Raw genomic sequence first — 18,474 nt, 5'->3', positions numbered from 1 at the left:
TTGAAAAACACAGGGATAACTTAGGAATGCTTGGCTGAGTTATGAGGTATATGAATCAATTGGCAAGAGAAATCAAAAACATCAGAAAAATCCAAATACAAAGAAGATAATTTCTGGATGAAATATAGACTATCAAAATCTTATGTTTAAAAATTCAAAGTAAAGGAAAAATAAATCTATAACAGGTCCTTGAATCAGGGTCTAAGTAAAGTGATTTAAGCAATTATGCTTAACCCAATCAGTAGCCAGGACCATAGAAAGTTTGCCACACCATGAAAGACAGAAAAGGAACTAGATTATAGGAGCCAGGTAGGAGCCAAATTTGAGATACTTGGTAGAATGTGAGCCGAGGAAGACCTGCCTTCAACACATGTTAAACAGCCTCAACCTCGAATCCCAAACAAGTTCAAGTCCTCTTGCCTTGGTTCAAAATTTTCATCAATCCCATAGGGATTGGTTGGTCTCTTTGACCTTGTGCTTGATTGGCACTATGCAGTTTAGCTTTGTGCTTCTTTGGCACTGTACCATGGCTCTTTTTGTATTTTCTTGTCCTGGAATCAGACAGAATCATTAAGCAAAGTCCCATAATTTTTTTAAACAATCAATGGCATCATTTTTATAGTCAAAAGTTTTGGGGTATGCATTGACATAATAGTAAATGTATTTTAAACTTATATTACTGTAAAATAAGAAATAGTTAAAGAAAAATATTCTCACCAAAAAAATCAGATCCATTTCCTTAATAACCACTGTGTGAGTACAAACTATTTTCAGAATAAAACAGTAATACACTAGATAATGCACATTCAAAGGAGTATCAAAGCCCCCAAAATTCACTATAGCCCAATTAATTACAATAGCAAACAAACCCACTATCATATTTCATATAAGTTGCTATATGACAAAAAATAAACCTATGAACTGATGGATATTTGTCACAATTTTTACAGATGTAGCAAATCTTTCAACCTTGGCAAATATATTTTTAAACAAAGTAAAATTTATTTGGGTCTAGAACATCACCAAGAAATCTAGATTGTCCTGGTGGAAGTAAATTAAACTGAATAATTTTTCAAGGGCTCTTTTTGGCTTCTTGCTTCATAGAAACACCTTGGTGGGACCATTTCTTTGTTTCCCTACCTTTAATACAACATTCTTTATAATATAAATATTTTTTAATCATCCATTCAGAAACCACTAGTTAATTAAAATTATTTCTTCAGACCCCTTAAAATTACCATTTAAATTCTTAGCTCATTAAATTCTCCAAAGGTTGTTAGCCAGGTTGAGTTCATCCATCATCTATATGACACTTAACGAATGCAAAATGGAAGAAAAAGCTGTTGATGGACTTTGCAATATTTTGTTCAGTATAGTTATATGGGAAAAGTAACAGAATATATCTAATAGTTAAAACACAGTAGATTAAACTGATTCAGTGTAACAGAATAGTATTAAATACATTAATATGTGAACTTCAAACAATAAAATTAAATCTTAAACAAAACAATCAGCAAAATACAATAAGATACAGAGACTTCCTTAAAAAAAAGTCTGAAAAGGCTTAAAATTCCACCTCCAAACTCTTTAAAGTTCCTTTTTCTAAAATTCAGATCCCTATTGTCAACACTATAGGATCTCCCATATCAAGGGAGAACATGGGTTTTAGGAATCTCAATCTGAGCAGGCCCAAATGGCAAAGATTGCAGGGAGATGAATCTCTCCCCTGAATCTCAGGCAAGATAAGTGAAAGGATCAATGCACTCATGAAAAAATATCCTAAAGCTGGAAGCTGTTTGAACTAGGTAATGCACTGCTCTTTCATAGAATATGACATGCTTATAATCAACTTCCTGTTTGGAGGACTAACTTCCTTCTTCCCTTCCCCCACCCAGGTCCCTGTCACGTGGAGGCTAATTGTTGCCTAAGGAAAGAATACCCCAGTTTTTAACCAGTTGGCTTGTGATTCTGAAGACACAGTGGCAGCAACTAGCAGCCTGGGGCCTGGAGGAGCAATCTGGGTTGGAGGCCAGAGATCAGGAGGAGGATTTATGGGGTCCAGGGCTGGGCCTAGGGCCGGGTGAGAGATCTGGGTCGAGAAGGTCAGGAGGAAGCAGTATCAGCAACGCCAGAGTTAGCAGCAAGGAACTAGGAACACGAACATGAGCTCAAACAGATGGGCAAGAATCCTCAAACTTAAAACAGCCAGGCAAAAGGCAGCAGCTCCAAAGAGAATTCGGAGTTTGCGAGGGTGGGTGGGGTGGGCGAAAAGCCTTGGCAGGAGAAACATGGCTTAAAAAAAATTATCTAGGCTATCTTAAAAAATTGAGAGGTTCTTCTCCGACTAGTGCCATCAATGTAAAAATTGCCATCAATGTAAAAATTAAAATTAGATCTCAATAATAAAATATTATATTTTAGGAGGTTTATTAAATGATTATTAGAAATCAAGGAATAAAGAAGATACAAAATAAAGACCACATGCCCATGGTTGATCAGCCAGTTCAAACACCCATCTTACCACCACCAAGCTCAGGACAGGAAGTAAGAGCTGGGGACCTTCCACATCGCTGCCTAATATCCCCTATCTACAGGAAATACGTAATGACAGGAAGTCAATGGGCTCCTGAGAAATGCAGTTCTTTTTTTAGGGTAACAGATTTTCAATTATACAATACTTAAACTGTTCCCCTTTCAGGAAGTTGAGCAAATTGTTCTGCTAGGCTTGCTGAAATTATTCCCCATTGCAACTTTACTCCTAACTCTCTCAGATAAATCTGCCCTTGAATTCAAAGCTGTCTCTCTTCTGTCAAGGGTCATATTCTTCACAGCTGTCTTGCATCAGCTGACTCTACAACTAGTAAGCTTGCTTTTTATATGCTAGCAGAGTATGGATAATTACTTCTCTTCTACCCAATGGCAAAATGCTCAAAAAAGCCTTCAAGATGTTGTCACACTTTAGAAAGGGATAACAAAGTGAAAAATCTTCTTTGAACCTCATTTTATTTTATTTTATTTTAAAACTTTTATTTAGAATATTTTTCCATGGTTACATGATTCATTATCCTCTCACCCCCACTTCCTCCTCCTCCCTCTTAAAGTCAATAAGCAGTTCCACTGGGTTATACATGTATCATTGTTCAAAACCTATTTCCATGTTAATCATATGTGCAGTAGAGTGATTCTTTAACATCAAAACCCAAATCATATCCTTATTGTACTACATGGTCAATCATATATTTTTCTAATGCATTTCTGGTTCCACAGTTCTTTCTCTAGATGTGAATAACATTCTTTCTCATAAGTTCCTCTGCATTGTCTTGGGTCATTGCACCGCTACTGGTAGAAAAATTCATTACATTCAATTGTGCCATAATTTATCAGTCTCTGTACAATGTTCTCCTTTCACTCTGCCATCAATTCCTGGAGACCTTTCCAGTTTACATGGAATTCCTCCATTTCTTTATTCCTTTCAGCACAATAGTATTCCATCATACACCACATACACCACAATTTATTCAGCCATTCCCCAATTGATGGACACCCCCTCGTTTTCCATTTTTTTGCCACCACAAAGAGCAAGGCTATGAATATTTTTGTACAAGTCTTTTTCCTTATTATCTCTTTGGGGTACAAACCCAGCAGTGCTATGACTGGATCAAAGGGCAGGCATTCATTTAACGCCCTTTGTGCATTGTCCCAAATTGCCCTCCAGAATGGTTGGACTAATTCACAATTCCACCAGCAGTGTATTAGTGTTCCAATTTTGCCACATCCTATCCAACATTTATCACTTTTCTTTGCTGTTATATTGGCCAATCTGCTAGGTGTGAGGTGGTACCTCAGAGTTCGAACCTCATGTTAAAGACATGAATCTTTTTTTCTGTTGTCTCTTATCTTCTCTGATTTCATCACATGGACTAAGAGTCAAACAATTCCCATACAACTATTATGGATAAATTTTGTTCTTACTTTGTTAAATGATATAAAGTATATATGAATACATAGTTCTTCTAAAAACAAATTAAAACAATTCAGTTTCTTAAATAACCATCTTATTCTTTGTATATTAAACTGTTTTACTTATGATTGTTAATTTCACAAAATCAAAACTACAGTAACCTTATACCTACTTCCTCTTATAGGCACTTATTATAGGAAAAAATGTATAAATGGAAGGGACCTCAAAGATAATCTAGTTTAAGTCTTATCCTTTATATATAACTAGGTAGGGACTGGATTGTAATCTATCTCTTGGAGCATTCTCAGAGTTCCCTTGACAATGCTGGAAGCCAAGTGTGACTCAAGTGCTTTAATGTAATGCAGAAAACATTGGTCAGTTGTTCCTCTTTATCGCAGAACCATGATAGTGGCAGCAGGACAGGGTGCTATAGTTAAAAAAGGGAAAATAAATTTCTTCCTTTGTTCTTTTCTTCTGCCCCCCTCCCCCCACAGGAAGCTATTTTTCTATGTATATCCTGAGAGGATGGAGAGGGGTCATGCTTCCTTCACTTCAGCAATATGGTGATTGAAAAGCAAAATATAGTTTAAAAGGCTTTGAGATTCTAGTTGCTTCTTCTGTTTTCTCTCTATTCCCTGAGCATAAATGAATAAGTAGCAATACCAAGATGGATATTTCCAGATTTGAAGGTATTAGTTTGAAGGCTCTGGTTTTCTCAGTTCTAATTTGTTGGCAGAAGGACTGTTCTGCCATAAGACATGGATTTGTGGCAGTTGTCCAGAGACAACGTAGAGTTGAGGTGAAAAATGAAATGTGAAACGGTGACTTTAGTAGCAATTGAGTAACTTGATTTTGATGTTTTAAGTCCCAAACTCCCAGGAGAGTATAACAACACTGCTTGTTTATCTTTGTTAATCTGAGCCCTATAAAGATTCAAACATTTCTTTTGTGTGTAGGAAATAAATAGCTGCCCTATAACTAATTTACACTGTACTCCTCAATTTTCAGGGAGTTTCTAGTCATGAACCAAACAAAAGTGATTCTCTTCCAGGCTTTTAGGTGTAGGTATAAAACTATAGAGAGTACCTAGTGATTCTTATTGTCACATATAGATTAAGAAAATGAAGCCCAGAGAGAGTAAATTAATTGTACAACTAAGTGACACTATCTCAGCTAGCATCACATTGGTACAAGCCACTAGGAAATCTTATTTTTACCATCAAGCCTATAGAGAGGCAATAGAAAGGCATAGAAAACATAAAAGACAGGAGAACAGGATTCTCATTTCAATTCTAATCAACAAGATCTCATACATGTTGCTTAAGTGCTCCCTTTTTTCAGAGATTGATGTAAGTTAATGGAATAGAGTGGACATGGGTGAGATGTAGTTGCTTCCAAATATATATTTGCTCTTGATTGTTTCTTAGAAATGGACTTGTCTGTGGAATAAAAAAGTAGACATTGGGAATTAGGAACTGTCCATGTGCAATGCACATGCATAGGCCTTTTCCTCTGTTAGAAGCTCTCTATCTCTGTTTTCTTATCTATGAAATGAGACAAATACCTGTCTCTCTCATTAATTTGTTGTATAGATCAAATAAGATAAAAAATATGAGTTCTGATAATTCTACAAATGATGATGTTTTATCATTATTTTCCTGAATTATAATTCAATTCAACTTAAATCAAACTTTATCCTATTTTGTTCTGTTTTCTGTCTTCTATCTATCTCAGTTGTTTGAGAGGAAGTCTGCCCCTTTCCTTGCTTTTTGGACAACCTGTGTCATGTATTTCTTTTCACTCATGCAGAACTTAAGTAAAATGAAGAGCAGTAGCCTCCTCTTCCAAATTTAAGGATCCTAGGTCTGGAGAAGTGGCTCATTCTATATTCCTGCCCACTTGGCTCAGGTTTAAAACTAATAATATTCAACTCTTCCTGTGGCATGTTAAATTTCTTTACTTAAAGTTTATATTGCTATACTAAAATATCAATAATTATTTGGTACTAGACAAGATAAGAAAAGTAGATCAATGGAACATAACATATAACAAACAAGCAATAAAAAACATTAGTTCAGTGTTTAATAAATCTAAGAACATAACTGAAATTGCAAGCAGACTGCTCAAAAACTGGAAAACAGTTTGACAGAAATTAAGTTTAGACTAGCATCTTGTAGCATATGCTATAAGATTCCAAATGGATATGTGAACTGCATATAAAAGACCACATCATAAAAGGTCATACATTTCACCACTGTTGTCAGGGGAAAGAATGTTTAGCTAAATAGAGAACATAAATAACAAAATAGACAATTTAAATTACACATAATTAAACAATTTTTGTGCAAATAAAATTAAAGCAGATAGAATAAGGAAGACTATAGAGAATAATGTACATCAACTAGTGCTGATATAATTTCCAAACAAAAATAGGATATATCAATTATTGTATAAAAACATGCTCCAAATAATTAATGATAAGGAAAGTCAAAGCTAAAATAACTACCGCTTATCTCACACCTTGATAAAGGGCAAAACTGACAAAAAAGTAGAGTAATTCATTTTGGAAGGGCAGTGAGATATCAGGAACACAAGTATATTTTCTGGATAAAATTGTCCAAATAATTCTTACCCTTAGACCCAGTGATTACAATACTAGGGCCAAAAAAGAGATCAAAAGTAGAAACAATGGGTCGGAGGGTAAAAATTCTAGTTATTTAAGCTTCTGAAGGAGTTTTATTTTATACATGTAACCCCAGTGTTTAGCATGGTGCCTGGCATACTTTATTAAGTAAATGTTAATTTATTGACATGAACATTGATTGACTGAAAAAGAAATAAATACTAAATGTAAAAATATTTAAAAATACTAAAAAGGCAGAGCAGCTAGGTGGCTCAGTAGATTGAGAACCAGGTCTAAAGATGGAAAGTTCTGGGTTCCTATGTGGTCTCAGTAACTTCCTTCTGTCTTAGAATCAAAATATTGATTCTAAGATGGAAGCAAGGGTTTTTAAAAAAGAATATCAAAAGAAAGCAAAACTCTAAGTAAATGGAAAATCAAAACTAACCCTATGGAAGAGACGATAAAACAGCATATCTCATCCCAGCCAAGACATGGAGGGCTATGATACAGGATGCTGATTTTTATAAAACCCTTACCTTCCATCTTGGCATCAATACTGTGTATTGGCTCCAAGGCAGAAGAATGGTAAGGGCTAGGCACTGGGGGTTAAGTGACTTGCCCAGAGTCACACAGCTGGGAAGTGTCTGAGGCCAGATTTGAACCTAGGACCTCCCATCTCTAGGACTGGCTCTCAATCCACTTAGCTACCCAGCTGCCCCCATGTATTGGTTGTTTTTGATTAAGTATATTTCTTTGTTATAAGGCAGAGTTCAATTTGAAGGTAAGAGTATATTTTTAACTACAAATAGCTCCAACTTTTGGGATAAGTATTTCCATACGCTATGGGCAATTTTCATAATTATTATTCTATTTCCATAGAAGTTACAAATAGAGTTTTAGGAATGAACACATATGTGCATGCACATACACACACACAAACAGCAGAGATAATATGACATCATGAATAAGACAGCTAGACTTAGTGTCCCAAAAGTCAGGGCTCAAATTATGTCTCTATACTTCAAGCACCTCTCTTAAACAATTGCTAATTCCATTGTATATGTAAAAATATGTATTGTATACACACAAATAGGTTAGTATTCAACTAGTACAGACATGGGCACATTCATGTTCACATGCCTGCCTTGAATAACTCCTCTAAGAAATTAAGACTGTTCTGTTTAAGCAATCTTTAACAAAGGTGCTCAGAAATAATTCTCTGAGAAACCACAAAAAAAAGACTAGTTCTCAGAATGTGTTCATATTTCATTGTCTAATGATGTGAGAATGTCCACAAGCAGAATCATTTAATAACAAGAACATTTGTCTTGTGTTACCCAAGAGCTTTTGGTTTGTGCATCACTAAAAAATAAACAACATTGGCTAAAGGAATTCAACAGTTAAAGAACATTCAGTCTTTTGAAAAAGTAAATAAAATTTAATTTCAATGTGATGAACATTTATTAAGTGCTAGGCAGCACAGAATGGAATTAGAAGCAGACAGATTAGAAGCAGCCTCAGAAACTCATATGACCTTGGACAAGTCATATAACTTCTGATTGTTTTAGTTTCCTCAACTGGAAAATGGGAATAATAATAACATTTACCTCCTATGGTTGTTGTAAAGATTAAATAAGGCAGAATCTGTAAAGCATCTGGCACTTATTACTATTGCTACTATTAGTGTTAGTATATACCAATGATGGTGAATCTGTGGCACAGGTGCCAAAGATGGCACACAGAGCACTCTCTGTGGGTACATGGCTGCTCTCCCCCACCATTCCCTATCCCCAGAGTTTTTGTTTTGTTTTTTTACTAGAAAGGCAGAGGGACTCTGGAGGAGCTGCTCCCTTCCCACTCTTCACCTACCTGATATTTTTTCACATGATCCCTCCCCCTGTCCAGCAGTCCAATGGGAGCTCACAGTGGGTAAGGTGGGCCACTCAGAGGTGACAAGAGTTGGAGGGGAGCAGAGTGTTCTAGGCACTCCCCTTCCCTCTCTACACTCACTGAGGATATTCCTCATTTCATTATGACATTCCTCACTTCATTAGCCCCTCTGCCCAGCTGTCCAATGGGAGTACTTTCTCCCTCCCTTGTGTGGGATAAAGAGGGGCACGCCCAACATTCAGACTGGGGGTGGTACCTGGTACTCTATCTCTAAAAGGTTTGCCATCACTGGCACATACAGTCAGTATAATATTAGTTAGTTCTTAATTAATAGCTATTAGTTAGAAGGCTCACTAGGCCTGGAGTCAGGAAGAACTGAGTTCAAATCTAACCTTAGCATTTACTAGCTGTGTGACCCCAGGCAAGTCACTTAACCTCTGTTACCTTAATCCACTCGAGGAAATGACAAACCACTTCAGAATCTTGTTCAAGAAAATTCCATGGACAATATTAGTCTGTTATGGTCCATAGGGTCATGAAGAGTTAAATAGGACTAAATGACCAAAAAACAAGAAGTTATTAGTTAGAGTCGGCCTAGGAGCCAAGAAGACCTGAATTTAAGTTCCATTTCTGATATATATTCATTGTTATCCTGGACAAGTCATTTAACCTCCTAGTGTCAAAGTTACTCTCTAAAATTGTACTTAGCAGAAAAGATGCTGACTTCAATTGGTAGATGGGTTTTCTCATCAATATATCAATCACAGGTCTAGTGCTTATTCTTATTCCTAGTACCAGAGATTGGGTTATAAAACCGAAAATTTTGCATTTTGTTGAAGGATATAACAATATGCATAGATAAATTAAAACAAAATAATTTGAGTAAGAATCAGAAATAATAGAGTAATTGGGAAAGGCTTTGCAAAATATGTAGAGCCTTGAAGGAAGTGTAGGATTCAAGACGAGGAGAGGAAAGAACATAATGCAAACATGAGGAAACACATAGATAAGGATCCACCTTGAAGGAACTAGTATGTCAGTTTGACTAGAATAGAGAATAATGTGAAATAAATCTAGAAATATGGGCTGAGGGCATTTTGGTAAATAATAGATTGAGGAATATGTATTAAGTCAATAAGGTAGCCACTGAAGATTTTTGATCATTGTTGTATAGAAGATAGGTTAGAGAGGGGAGTCTGGAAACATGAGAGAAATAAAGGCCTAAACTCTGATGGTTGTGGTATGAGTCAAGAGAAAGGGGCAAAAACAAGAGATGCTAAAAGACACTCATGGATCAGCAAATGAGGAAAAGGGAAGTTATTAATGGTGACTTCAGAAATGAAAAATTAGATGTTTAGAAGTCTGGTCATGCTCAACTGAAATAGGGAAATTCAAAGGAGAGAGAATTTTTTCCCCAATGATAATGAGTGCTACTTTGAACATGTTGACTTTGAAATGCTTTTATAACATCCAGGTAGAAATATTCTATAAGAAACCAGGGACATGGGACTAACATTCAGGAGAGATAGTACATAAGGATTTAAGTCATCTAAATAGAAATAATGATTGAACTTATTATTACAATAAACTACAGAGAGAAATAATCTGAAGATTGAGCCTAAAGGAACACTTGTGACTAGGAGACCCAAGCTGGATGATGATCCATCTGGACAAATAGGTAAGTAGGAAAGGTCAGTGTGTTTTGAAAGCAAAGGGTTTCCTTTGTATTTCCAGACTAGTATATTCATAATGTTCTTATGTTGCAAACAGGTCAAGGGTATGAATACTATTTTCAACCCCCCCCCCCCCACCACCACCAGATTTAGCAGTTGAGACATTTAGTTATGATCACAACAGAACTTTCTAAGGCTAAAATTTGTTTATTCTTGGGCCCAAATGTTTTTGTTATATTTTTGAACAACATCCCAATACATTCACCTTCAATACCTTCTTTTGAGATCTGCCCCAAATGATCTCTTGCCTACAGAAGTAGAATTATGTTGAAATTACAAGGAAAATCGGCACAAGACAAATAGAACAGATATGTGTGTGTACAGATATAAACACATGCACATATAACAAACATACCCAAATATCTATATAAAATATGTCCAAAAAGGACCTATATAGGGAGCCAGGTCTGAAGATGAGAGATCCTGGGTTCAAAAATGTGATGTCGGCCACTTCCTGGCTGTGTAACTAGTCAACTCACTTGGTCCCAATTGCTTAGCGCTTACTACTCTTTAGAAGACAAGGGTTAAAAATAATAATAATAATTTCTGTAATAACCATATAAAATTAAAGTTAGGTTTCTTTGGTTGGAGCAATGAAATGTCCCTACCTAAAAAAAAAAAATCATCTCAATCGAAACAATGCTCTCTTTGTTATCATAACGTTATAAGGTCGCTGTGCTTTGTACAAAGGAGCTATCCCTATGACTGCAGCTGCCTTATAACTAGGATGGTCGAAGAAAAGGTCAGGAACAGAACTGCATCATCCACTTCCGGATCATCAAGCGGGTGGAGCTTGGATCGCTTTCCCACCACTGCACTGGCTGTTTGCCTGAGCCTCTCCCACCCCCTTACAGAGGGTGCCCACTAAGCTCCTCACTCTCTCCCTACCCCTCCCAGTAGGGCTCTGAATCGTGAGCTCCGTATCCCACAGAGGAAAATCACGAAACAAAGCAGCCTAAAACGGGAGTTGGGAGGTGGGGAGGGAGGGGTGGGGGGTGTAGAGAGAAAAGTGCATTCCCATTGCGCTGCTCTTTCCTTTCTAAAAGCGCTCCTCTCCCAGTGAAAGCATCCTCAAATATAATAGATTCCCTAAGATTTTAGGCTCAAGTCTATAACAGATCACAACCTCTGGAGGTAGAAAAGAACGCTCTCTACTTTTCTGCACTACAAAGGATCCGTAATCTGGTTCTCCCCCCCTTTCCCTCCCCTTCCCTCTCTGCATTCCCCGCCCCCTACACACTACACCCCCGCAGCCCAGAGCTTGGGCCCAGAGCACGTAGGCTGCTGAGCGAAGGCTTTCCGCTCAAAGTGATCCACTTTCTAGCTGCAATATTCTCTCGCCTCCTTCTAAATCGTAACACCATTGCCGCCCCACTCCCTCAGACTCCCATGATTTTTAAGTCCATCTCGAACAAATCTCGCAAGACTTCCGGGGAAGAGCTGTATGTCCGAATGCTGGGGCTGCACTGGGAAGAGGAGGAACTGAATGGAGGCTTAGCCCTAGACGCAACAGCAGCTTCCACTAGGCCCGAGCCCAAACGGAGTGAGCGCAGGAGACTGATTTACCTCAGCAAGAATTCCTACATTTAAAAGGTGAGCAGCACAGCAGGCTCTCCTAACCGCTTTGTGCGAAAGCAGCCCTCCAAAATGCAACAGATGGAGCTATGTCCGGCTTGGCTTATCTTCCCTCCCCACTGTAAAAGCATTGGCTAGAAATTTCAAGTTCTGGGTCAAGGGAAGGCTATACATAGAAAATACAATTTGCTACCTACCCCAGCTGTTTCTGTCCCTGCGGCTCTTGGCCATACCGATACACCTAGTGCTGCTGCTGCTGCTGCTGCTGCTGTTGCTGCTGCTGCTAGTCTCCTTTCTGGCAACTCTAACTGTGTCCTGGACTGCAGGTTGCAGCTTTGGGAGGCACCGTTGGTTGGATGCAGTTCTCTGCGTCTGAAGATGTTGCAACGCACTAGTAGGGAGGGGTCGAGAGGAAATGGGAGGAGATGGAAAGGGATGGCAATGGAGCTCAACATCACTAGACAAAATTCTCACAAATACCAGTGAGAAACTCTCCTAGACATTCACACCAAATCAGTAAATTTAGAGTGATGGGTGTGTTTATACTTGTGTGTGTTACATTAATAATCTCTGTATGTCTTCTGAGTGTGATTTCCATTATCCATGACACACACTGCTTGAGCAACAACCTCATAGACCTGGCACTCTCTCCTTACATATTCATACATTGCCAATAAAATCCGTTATATTGGAAGGTCAAAGAAGTTCAAATATCTATTTCACAACTACCCCGATATGGAAAACTTAGCAATGTGTTAATAGAAGTTCAAATATTGTATGTTTATCCATGAAGTTAAATTTCTTTCTTTTCAGACTTTGTCTTGGTCCTCAGTTTACACTTGTCTTTGCTTGTCTTGCCTAAGACACTGGACTGCATCTAAAGAAGGCAAAGATAAAAGAAATATTGTATATTATTATACAGTATTATACTTTCTTGGAGTGTATGGATGCTCAAAGAGGACTAGCACTTCTTGTGTAAGGTCTTGCTGAGCCCTTTTCAGGGCTGCTCATCCTCCTTTGTGACTACCTGACACTGAATTCTCACTTGTGACTCCAAGAAGCATGTAATAATGGCCACACTCCAGTAATCTTGGCAGATGGGCTGATGGTCCACAAATCCATTGGTGAGTTAAGGGGATGTCTACCTCAAGCATATGAAGATTTTACCAATGCAAGGGGCAAATGAGAATAATTTGCCATAAAGGCATCTGAGGCAGGTTCTATGAGTGCTTAGAACTTGGTCAGACAATGAAGATGCCAGGGTCATCTAATGAATTGTAGGCTATCACTAGTCATCTTGACTTTTGTCTTGCAGCTGGACGTTGATGACACTGGGAGAGAGAATGAAGCTGATGATTTCATGCAATTCTGGTTCTCTTCAATCAAATTCATGTATAAATCAAGACATCACCCTGTGATGATGTATTGGTCTTTTATTGAAATAAAGGACAAACAAGAACCCTCTTGGTGCCCTGCTATATACATAAATATATTTCTAGTATATTAAGAATTTATTGAATTATTGAAATGGGCAATCATTTACCATACTCTACTTAGATTAAGTAACACTATATGAGATGAGAGTATTGTTCACTAGTTTGAATAAAGCCTCTTTAGGTATAACAGGAAGTCTATTAGGATTAATTGAGGTACTTCAGCCCTTCTGGGCCTGAACTAAATCATAGAGATAGATGGAATTGGGGATTCAAATACCATCAAGGAATAAGGAGGAGTGTCATGGTGTTGATCTTGGAGGCTCATCCCTATTCCCTTGGCTAAAGGAATGCTTAATGCCTTTACATTTTTGGTTCAGGTTTTATATTGGGATGAAATGAGGCACTCATCACAAAAAGTTAAGAAATAGAGGTTTAATTTGCTCCAACATAGCAAGAATTTGCAAAAAGGATACAATGACTCTTAGCTTCTATAGACACAATCTCCTTTTTTCTACATGAAAACATATTTGAACAAAAGAAGTATAATGACTCTTGTGATCTTTAGACACCTGCCCTATGAATGGCACTCCATAACTCCACAATTATATATGGGTGGAACTTGTAAATGCTCTTAGGTGACAAGAAAGTTGTATTAAAAGGGGATGTTAATTTCTACTCAAGGTTTTCAGTCTTTCAGTATAGAGAGGGGGAAAGAGAGAACCTCCCTTCTCAAAGCAGGGTTCAGGAGAGGCAGCTGATGTTTAGGGTTGGCTCAAAGAGAGGAGAAGGGTTTAAAGATTTCCCCCCTTCTGCCTTCCCTCCTTAGCTAAAGCTGCTCTCCCCAATTCACTCTTGTCCCTCTTGTCCCCCCTCCACTACTTGAGACCAAAGGGTCTCCCCCTTGATTTGTTCACTCACACTCAGCTTGGGGAACAGATAACTTTTAATGTCAACTCGATCAGATAATACAAAAGGAATAATGGGCAGGGAAGAATGGGAAAGGGAAAGTGGGGAAAGGGGGTCCCTGTCTCTATTTAAACCCTTTCCCCTTCCTCCTCCAGTTTGAGGGAGAAAGTCATGTTGACTCACCCCTGGACAACAGGAACTGAGGTAAAGTCTGCTCAGGTTACTCTTCAGAAAGTCCTTTCAATTGTGAAGTGTTTGGGGGAAAGATTTCCAGTCACCAGCAGGAAAAAGTGGGTAACCCTCAGGAGAAAGTCTTTTTCCCATTTTCTGTCTTCTGCTTCTCAAGACCAAGAGCAACCAACTCCTCTACCAGCCGGAATCTTCTCCTTCAGATTCCAATCTCTTGGGGGCCCTCCCCCATCGATGTGATCAGTTTCATACACTCTTCAGCCTGGTACTTTTTCTCTTGTGCCAGCCTCTGTCACAAAGTGAAACAAGAGCCAATAAGTTCTCAGAGAGAGCTTTGTTTGCTTTTAAGGAAAACTAATGCCTGTTGCAAGGAAAACTAATGCCTCTTGCATGGTAAGTAGGGAGAAGTTAAGTAGATGGGGTGAAAAGTCTGATTCTATCAGAGACTACATGTCCATTATATCACTATTCAAAGGATTTTCTAAGACATTCTATCATTTGAATGCCTACAAGGTTTTGTTTTGTTTTTTAACAATTCTCTCTGGCATAAAAAAATAAAAGAAGAAAAAATAAATAACAGCCCCTATAACCTGAGTCACCATAAAGAAAAGCAAGAAAAAAATGGGGAGGGGAAAAGTCAGAATTTTTAGTTTCTCACTTCCTTACCCAGTCCCTTGAGAAGGACTGAGTTTTAGATCTCAATGATCTCATTAGAGTTGTTGATAATGTCACATCTTTGTATTTCACAGTGGGTTTCCTAGTGCAGGGTAGTGATGATGAGCCAATGAGCAAATTAGCTGATAGCAGGACCAAAAATATTGGGAACACAGCAAATATGATAACACTTCTAGCACAGTTAACAATTCTTCATGCATCTGGACCATTTTTAGTAATGTGGCTAAGAGGTCACAAGTTTCTTGCATGCAATTTTTCCTGAAAGCTAAATTGAAACTGAGATTTTCCAAATACCTTCAGTATTCTCTGATTCACTCACCAAAACCTCCCACTCCCTGAAAATCATTTAAAGGGAATGATCTAAAAGATTTGCTCCTTAGAGACCTATACAAAGGACCACATTTCCCAGGGAAACCTCTCTCTTAACCCAATGCTATTAGAGAATCAGAATTACCACCAAGATTTTGAGAGGCATAGTCAAGATGGCGGCTTAGAGGCAGCAAAATTTCAGACCTCCACAAACCCTTCCTCACCAATCAAAAACACAATGCTTTGAGGGGATTGAAAACCAAATCTAACAACAGGACAGATCCAGGGAACCCCCTGCTGGACTCAACTTAAAAGGTGCACCCCACCAAAAAGCCTGAATTCTAGAACACAAAGGTTTAAGGGGAAGGAAGAAGGAAGGTCCCAGGAACCTTACCTGCAGTGCTGAGCCTCCAGTGGTGGCTGGAATCTCTGGGCAGGCAAGGGCGCTAGTCCAGAGGGAGTACCTTGCTGGCACAGTTGTGCCAGGTTCAGGGCATTGAACACAGGTGGCAGGGAGGCACCTGGAGTAGAAGCACAGAGCAGGCAGACTAACTGCAGCCAACACACCCCATCTTGCCCCACCCCTCACTCGATATTTTGGCCTCAGGGCACATCTAGCTTTGTAGATCAACTCCACTCTCACTCAATCTTATCAACAAGGCAGAAAAGAACCCTTCAAAGGGCAGGGAAGCTCAAGCTCCAACACCCCTCTCCCAGACTGCTCTGAGAGTCTTGCTGATTAAGCTCCAAGGGCAAAGGCTGCAATCACTACAGTCTACAACCTTGATAACAGGGTGAGAAGCCCAGCTTATTTTCAGCTTCTGTGGCCAGTTGGGGAAGATCTGAAATCAGGGCTCATTAATACCAACAACATAACCTGACCAATCAGTAGAGCAGAGAAGAAGTCCCTTCAGGACAGAATAGCCCAAACCCAGAGATCCAGCAGATAATCAGAGGAGCAAGATTATAGGCATTTATGGGGGGAGGAGGGGGAAGAAGGGAGAAACATGAGTAAACAACAGAAAAAGAAAAAAAGAAATTAGAATAGACAGCTTCTATACAGGCAATGAACAAAGAGCAAATGAAACAGAGGAGGACTAAGGAATACCAAACAAAAATACAGAAACTCCAGCAAATTGGACACAAGCTTTGGAAGAACTCAAAATACAATTCAAAGAACAATTAAGAGAGGCTGAAGACAATTGGGAAAAGAACTTAAAAAGCAACATAAATCATCTGGAAACAGAAAATTGTGTCTTGAAAGCTAATATTAACTAGCTTGAAAATGAGGAAAAGGAGATGAAAGATGAGGCAAAGAATATGAAAGGTGACCCACAAAGAAAATCAGATCAGAAGGAGAAGGATGACCAAGAAGCCAGGGATGAAATTCAGTCTTTAAAAACTAAAATCCAACAACTAGAAACAAATGACTTCACGAGGCAGCAAAAAGCCATAAAACAAAATCAAAAGAATGAAAAAAATTGAGGAAAATATGAAACAACTCATCAGCAAAATGGAAGACCTAGAAAACAGGACCAGGAGAGACAACTTAAGAATAATTGGATTACTGGAAGATCATGACAAAAGAAAAAGCCTAGACATCATTCTACAGGAAATTATCCAAGAAAACTGCCCCAACATTCTAGAGCAAGAGGGAAAAGTAGAGATCTTTCAATCTTTCAATCCACAGATTACCTCCTGTACTTAATCATCAATTGACAACACCCGGGAATGTTTAGCTTAATTCAAGAACTCTCAGACTAAGGAAAAAAATATTACAAGCTGCTAAGAAGTCATTCCAATACCATGCAACTACAGTTAAGATAAAACAGGATCTGGCTGCATCTATACTGAAGGACCAGAAGGCATGGAATATGATATTCCAGAAAGCAAAGGAACTAGGTCTACAATCAAGAATCAACTACCCAGCAAAACTGACTATAGTCTTGCAGGGGGAAGTATGGTCATTTAATAAAATAGAATTCCAAGTCTTCATAAAGAAAAGACCAGATTTGAACAGAAAATTTGATGCCCAAACACAGAAGTCAACAGAATCACCAAAAGCTAATTAAGAAATGGGTGGGGGGGGTGGCACAGAGAAATAACAACAACAAAAACCCTTTTTTTAAAATGGACCCAATAAGTTGAAATGATTTGTATCCCTATAAGAAAAGAGAATCCACAGATTCTCTTAAACTTAACTCTTAAAAATGGTTATTATCACCTGGACAGCTAGAAGAAATATACTTAGAGAAGAGTGACAAACTGCATAGTGTAAAGGATAATTTTACTGTTGTGACCTAAACTACATTTAATTATTGGTCACCATGGAATATCCCAAATAAAATACCGAAGTCAGCTGGAAATTATGGTGATTTTAATTAATATATAGCAAAGGAATTAAGGAGAAGAGAGAGAGAAAAAAAAAGAGTTAATTTAAACTGCTCCGGCTCAGGCTGAGCCAGGCAGGAATTAAAGGCCTTAGCCAAGGAGCCTCCCCTGAGCTCCAAAGAAAAAGGAAGTCAGTCTTATCACTCACCATGAGACCATATAAAGGAACCAGTCAGAGGGAGCTCCTCCAGGCTGAGTTCGAGGATCAAACTGGCACCCAGGCTGCTCATAGGAAGTTATCAGCCAGATCCACCTCTCTCGGGAAAGTGACCGAAGAGATGAAGTGACATGCCCTATATAGACAAGTTTTTTGTCACTTTCCTGCATCTCATCTCTACCAATGGTAGGTTAGCTTGACTTAGGACAGCTTAGGGGTCTGTCAGCTGTTTCTGCACATGTCTGTTGAAGGCCATCCTCATACATACTTAATCCTTGAGTATAAGTGCAGACATTCCTGACCTTGATAGACTAAGTAGGGTGGAGCAATGTAGTTCCCAAGACATTCCTGATTCTGTTAGACCAAGTATCTCCATTGTTACAAATCAGGAAATAGCTAAATCAAATCTTCTAAAGTACAGTCTGAGTAGGGTGGAGTAGTTTTAAAGTTCACAATCCACCCCCCAACCCCCCATGATCATTGGGAGACTAGTCTCCCCATTGATTATTTAACATCTTTTGTCCTAATGCACTTCTAATTACAAATGTATACAATATTCAATTTCTAAGAGGAAATTATAATAAATAGTTATGGAGGAATAGAAAAGAGAGAAAGCAAAACCAATGTTT

General features: G+C 38.5%; 1 protein-coding gene and 1 long non-coding RNA gene across 10 annotated transcripts in view; one reads left to right on the top strand and one right to left on the bottom strand.

Moving 5' to 3' along the window:
* Positions 1-12,600, bottom strand: part of ATL1 (atlastin GTPase 1) — a 102,402-nt gene extending 89,802 nt beyond the window's left edge. For 4 of the 8 annotated variants that reach the window (XM_056821074.1, XM_056821077.1, XM_056821080.1 and 1 more), the window contains exon 1: positions 11,980-12,600. In XM_056821074.1, the coding sequence (XP_056677052.1) occupies positions 11,980-12,013 (34 nt within the window). In that variant the 5' untranslated portion in view covers positions 12,014-12,600. Of the gene's footprint in view, positions 1-8,453; positions 9,100-11,979 lie in introns of those variants that run through there. The other 4 variants (XM_056821079.1, XM_056821070.1, XM_056821066.1 and 1 more) reach the window with 4 other exon arrangements.
* LOC107649870 (uncharacterized) lies at positions 10,902-13,241 on the top strand. Of its 2 annotated transcripts, XR_001624295.2 has the most exons (3): positions 11,200-11,800; positions 12,596-12,906; positions 13,098-13,241. It is a non-coding gene; the product is annotated as an uncharacterized LOC107649870 (long non-coding RNA). The 2 variants fall into 2 exon arrangements; XR_001624297.2 differs by lacking the exon at positions 12,596-12,906 and having other exon boundaries at positions 10,902-11,800.
* The last annotated feature ends 5,233 nt before the right edge of the window (positions 13,242-18,474 follow it).

This window comes from Monodelphis domestica, chromosome 1, assembly GCF_027887165.1.
Source record: "Monodelphis domestica isolate mMonDom1 chromosome 1, mMonDom1.pri, whole genome shotgun sequence".
Classification (NCBI taxonomy): domain Eukaryota; kingdom Metazoa; phylum Chordata; class Mammalia; order Didelphimorphia; family Didelphidae; genus Monodelphis; species Monodelphis domestica.
Note: the sequence above shows the minus strand (reverse complement) of the source record. Positions and strands in the feature narration are given on the sequence as shown.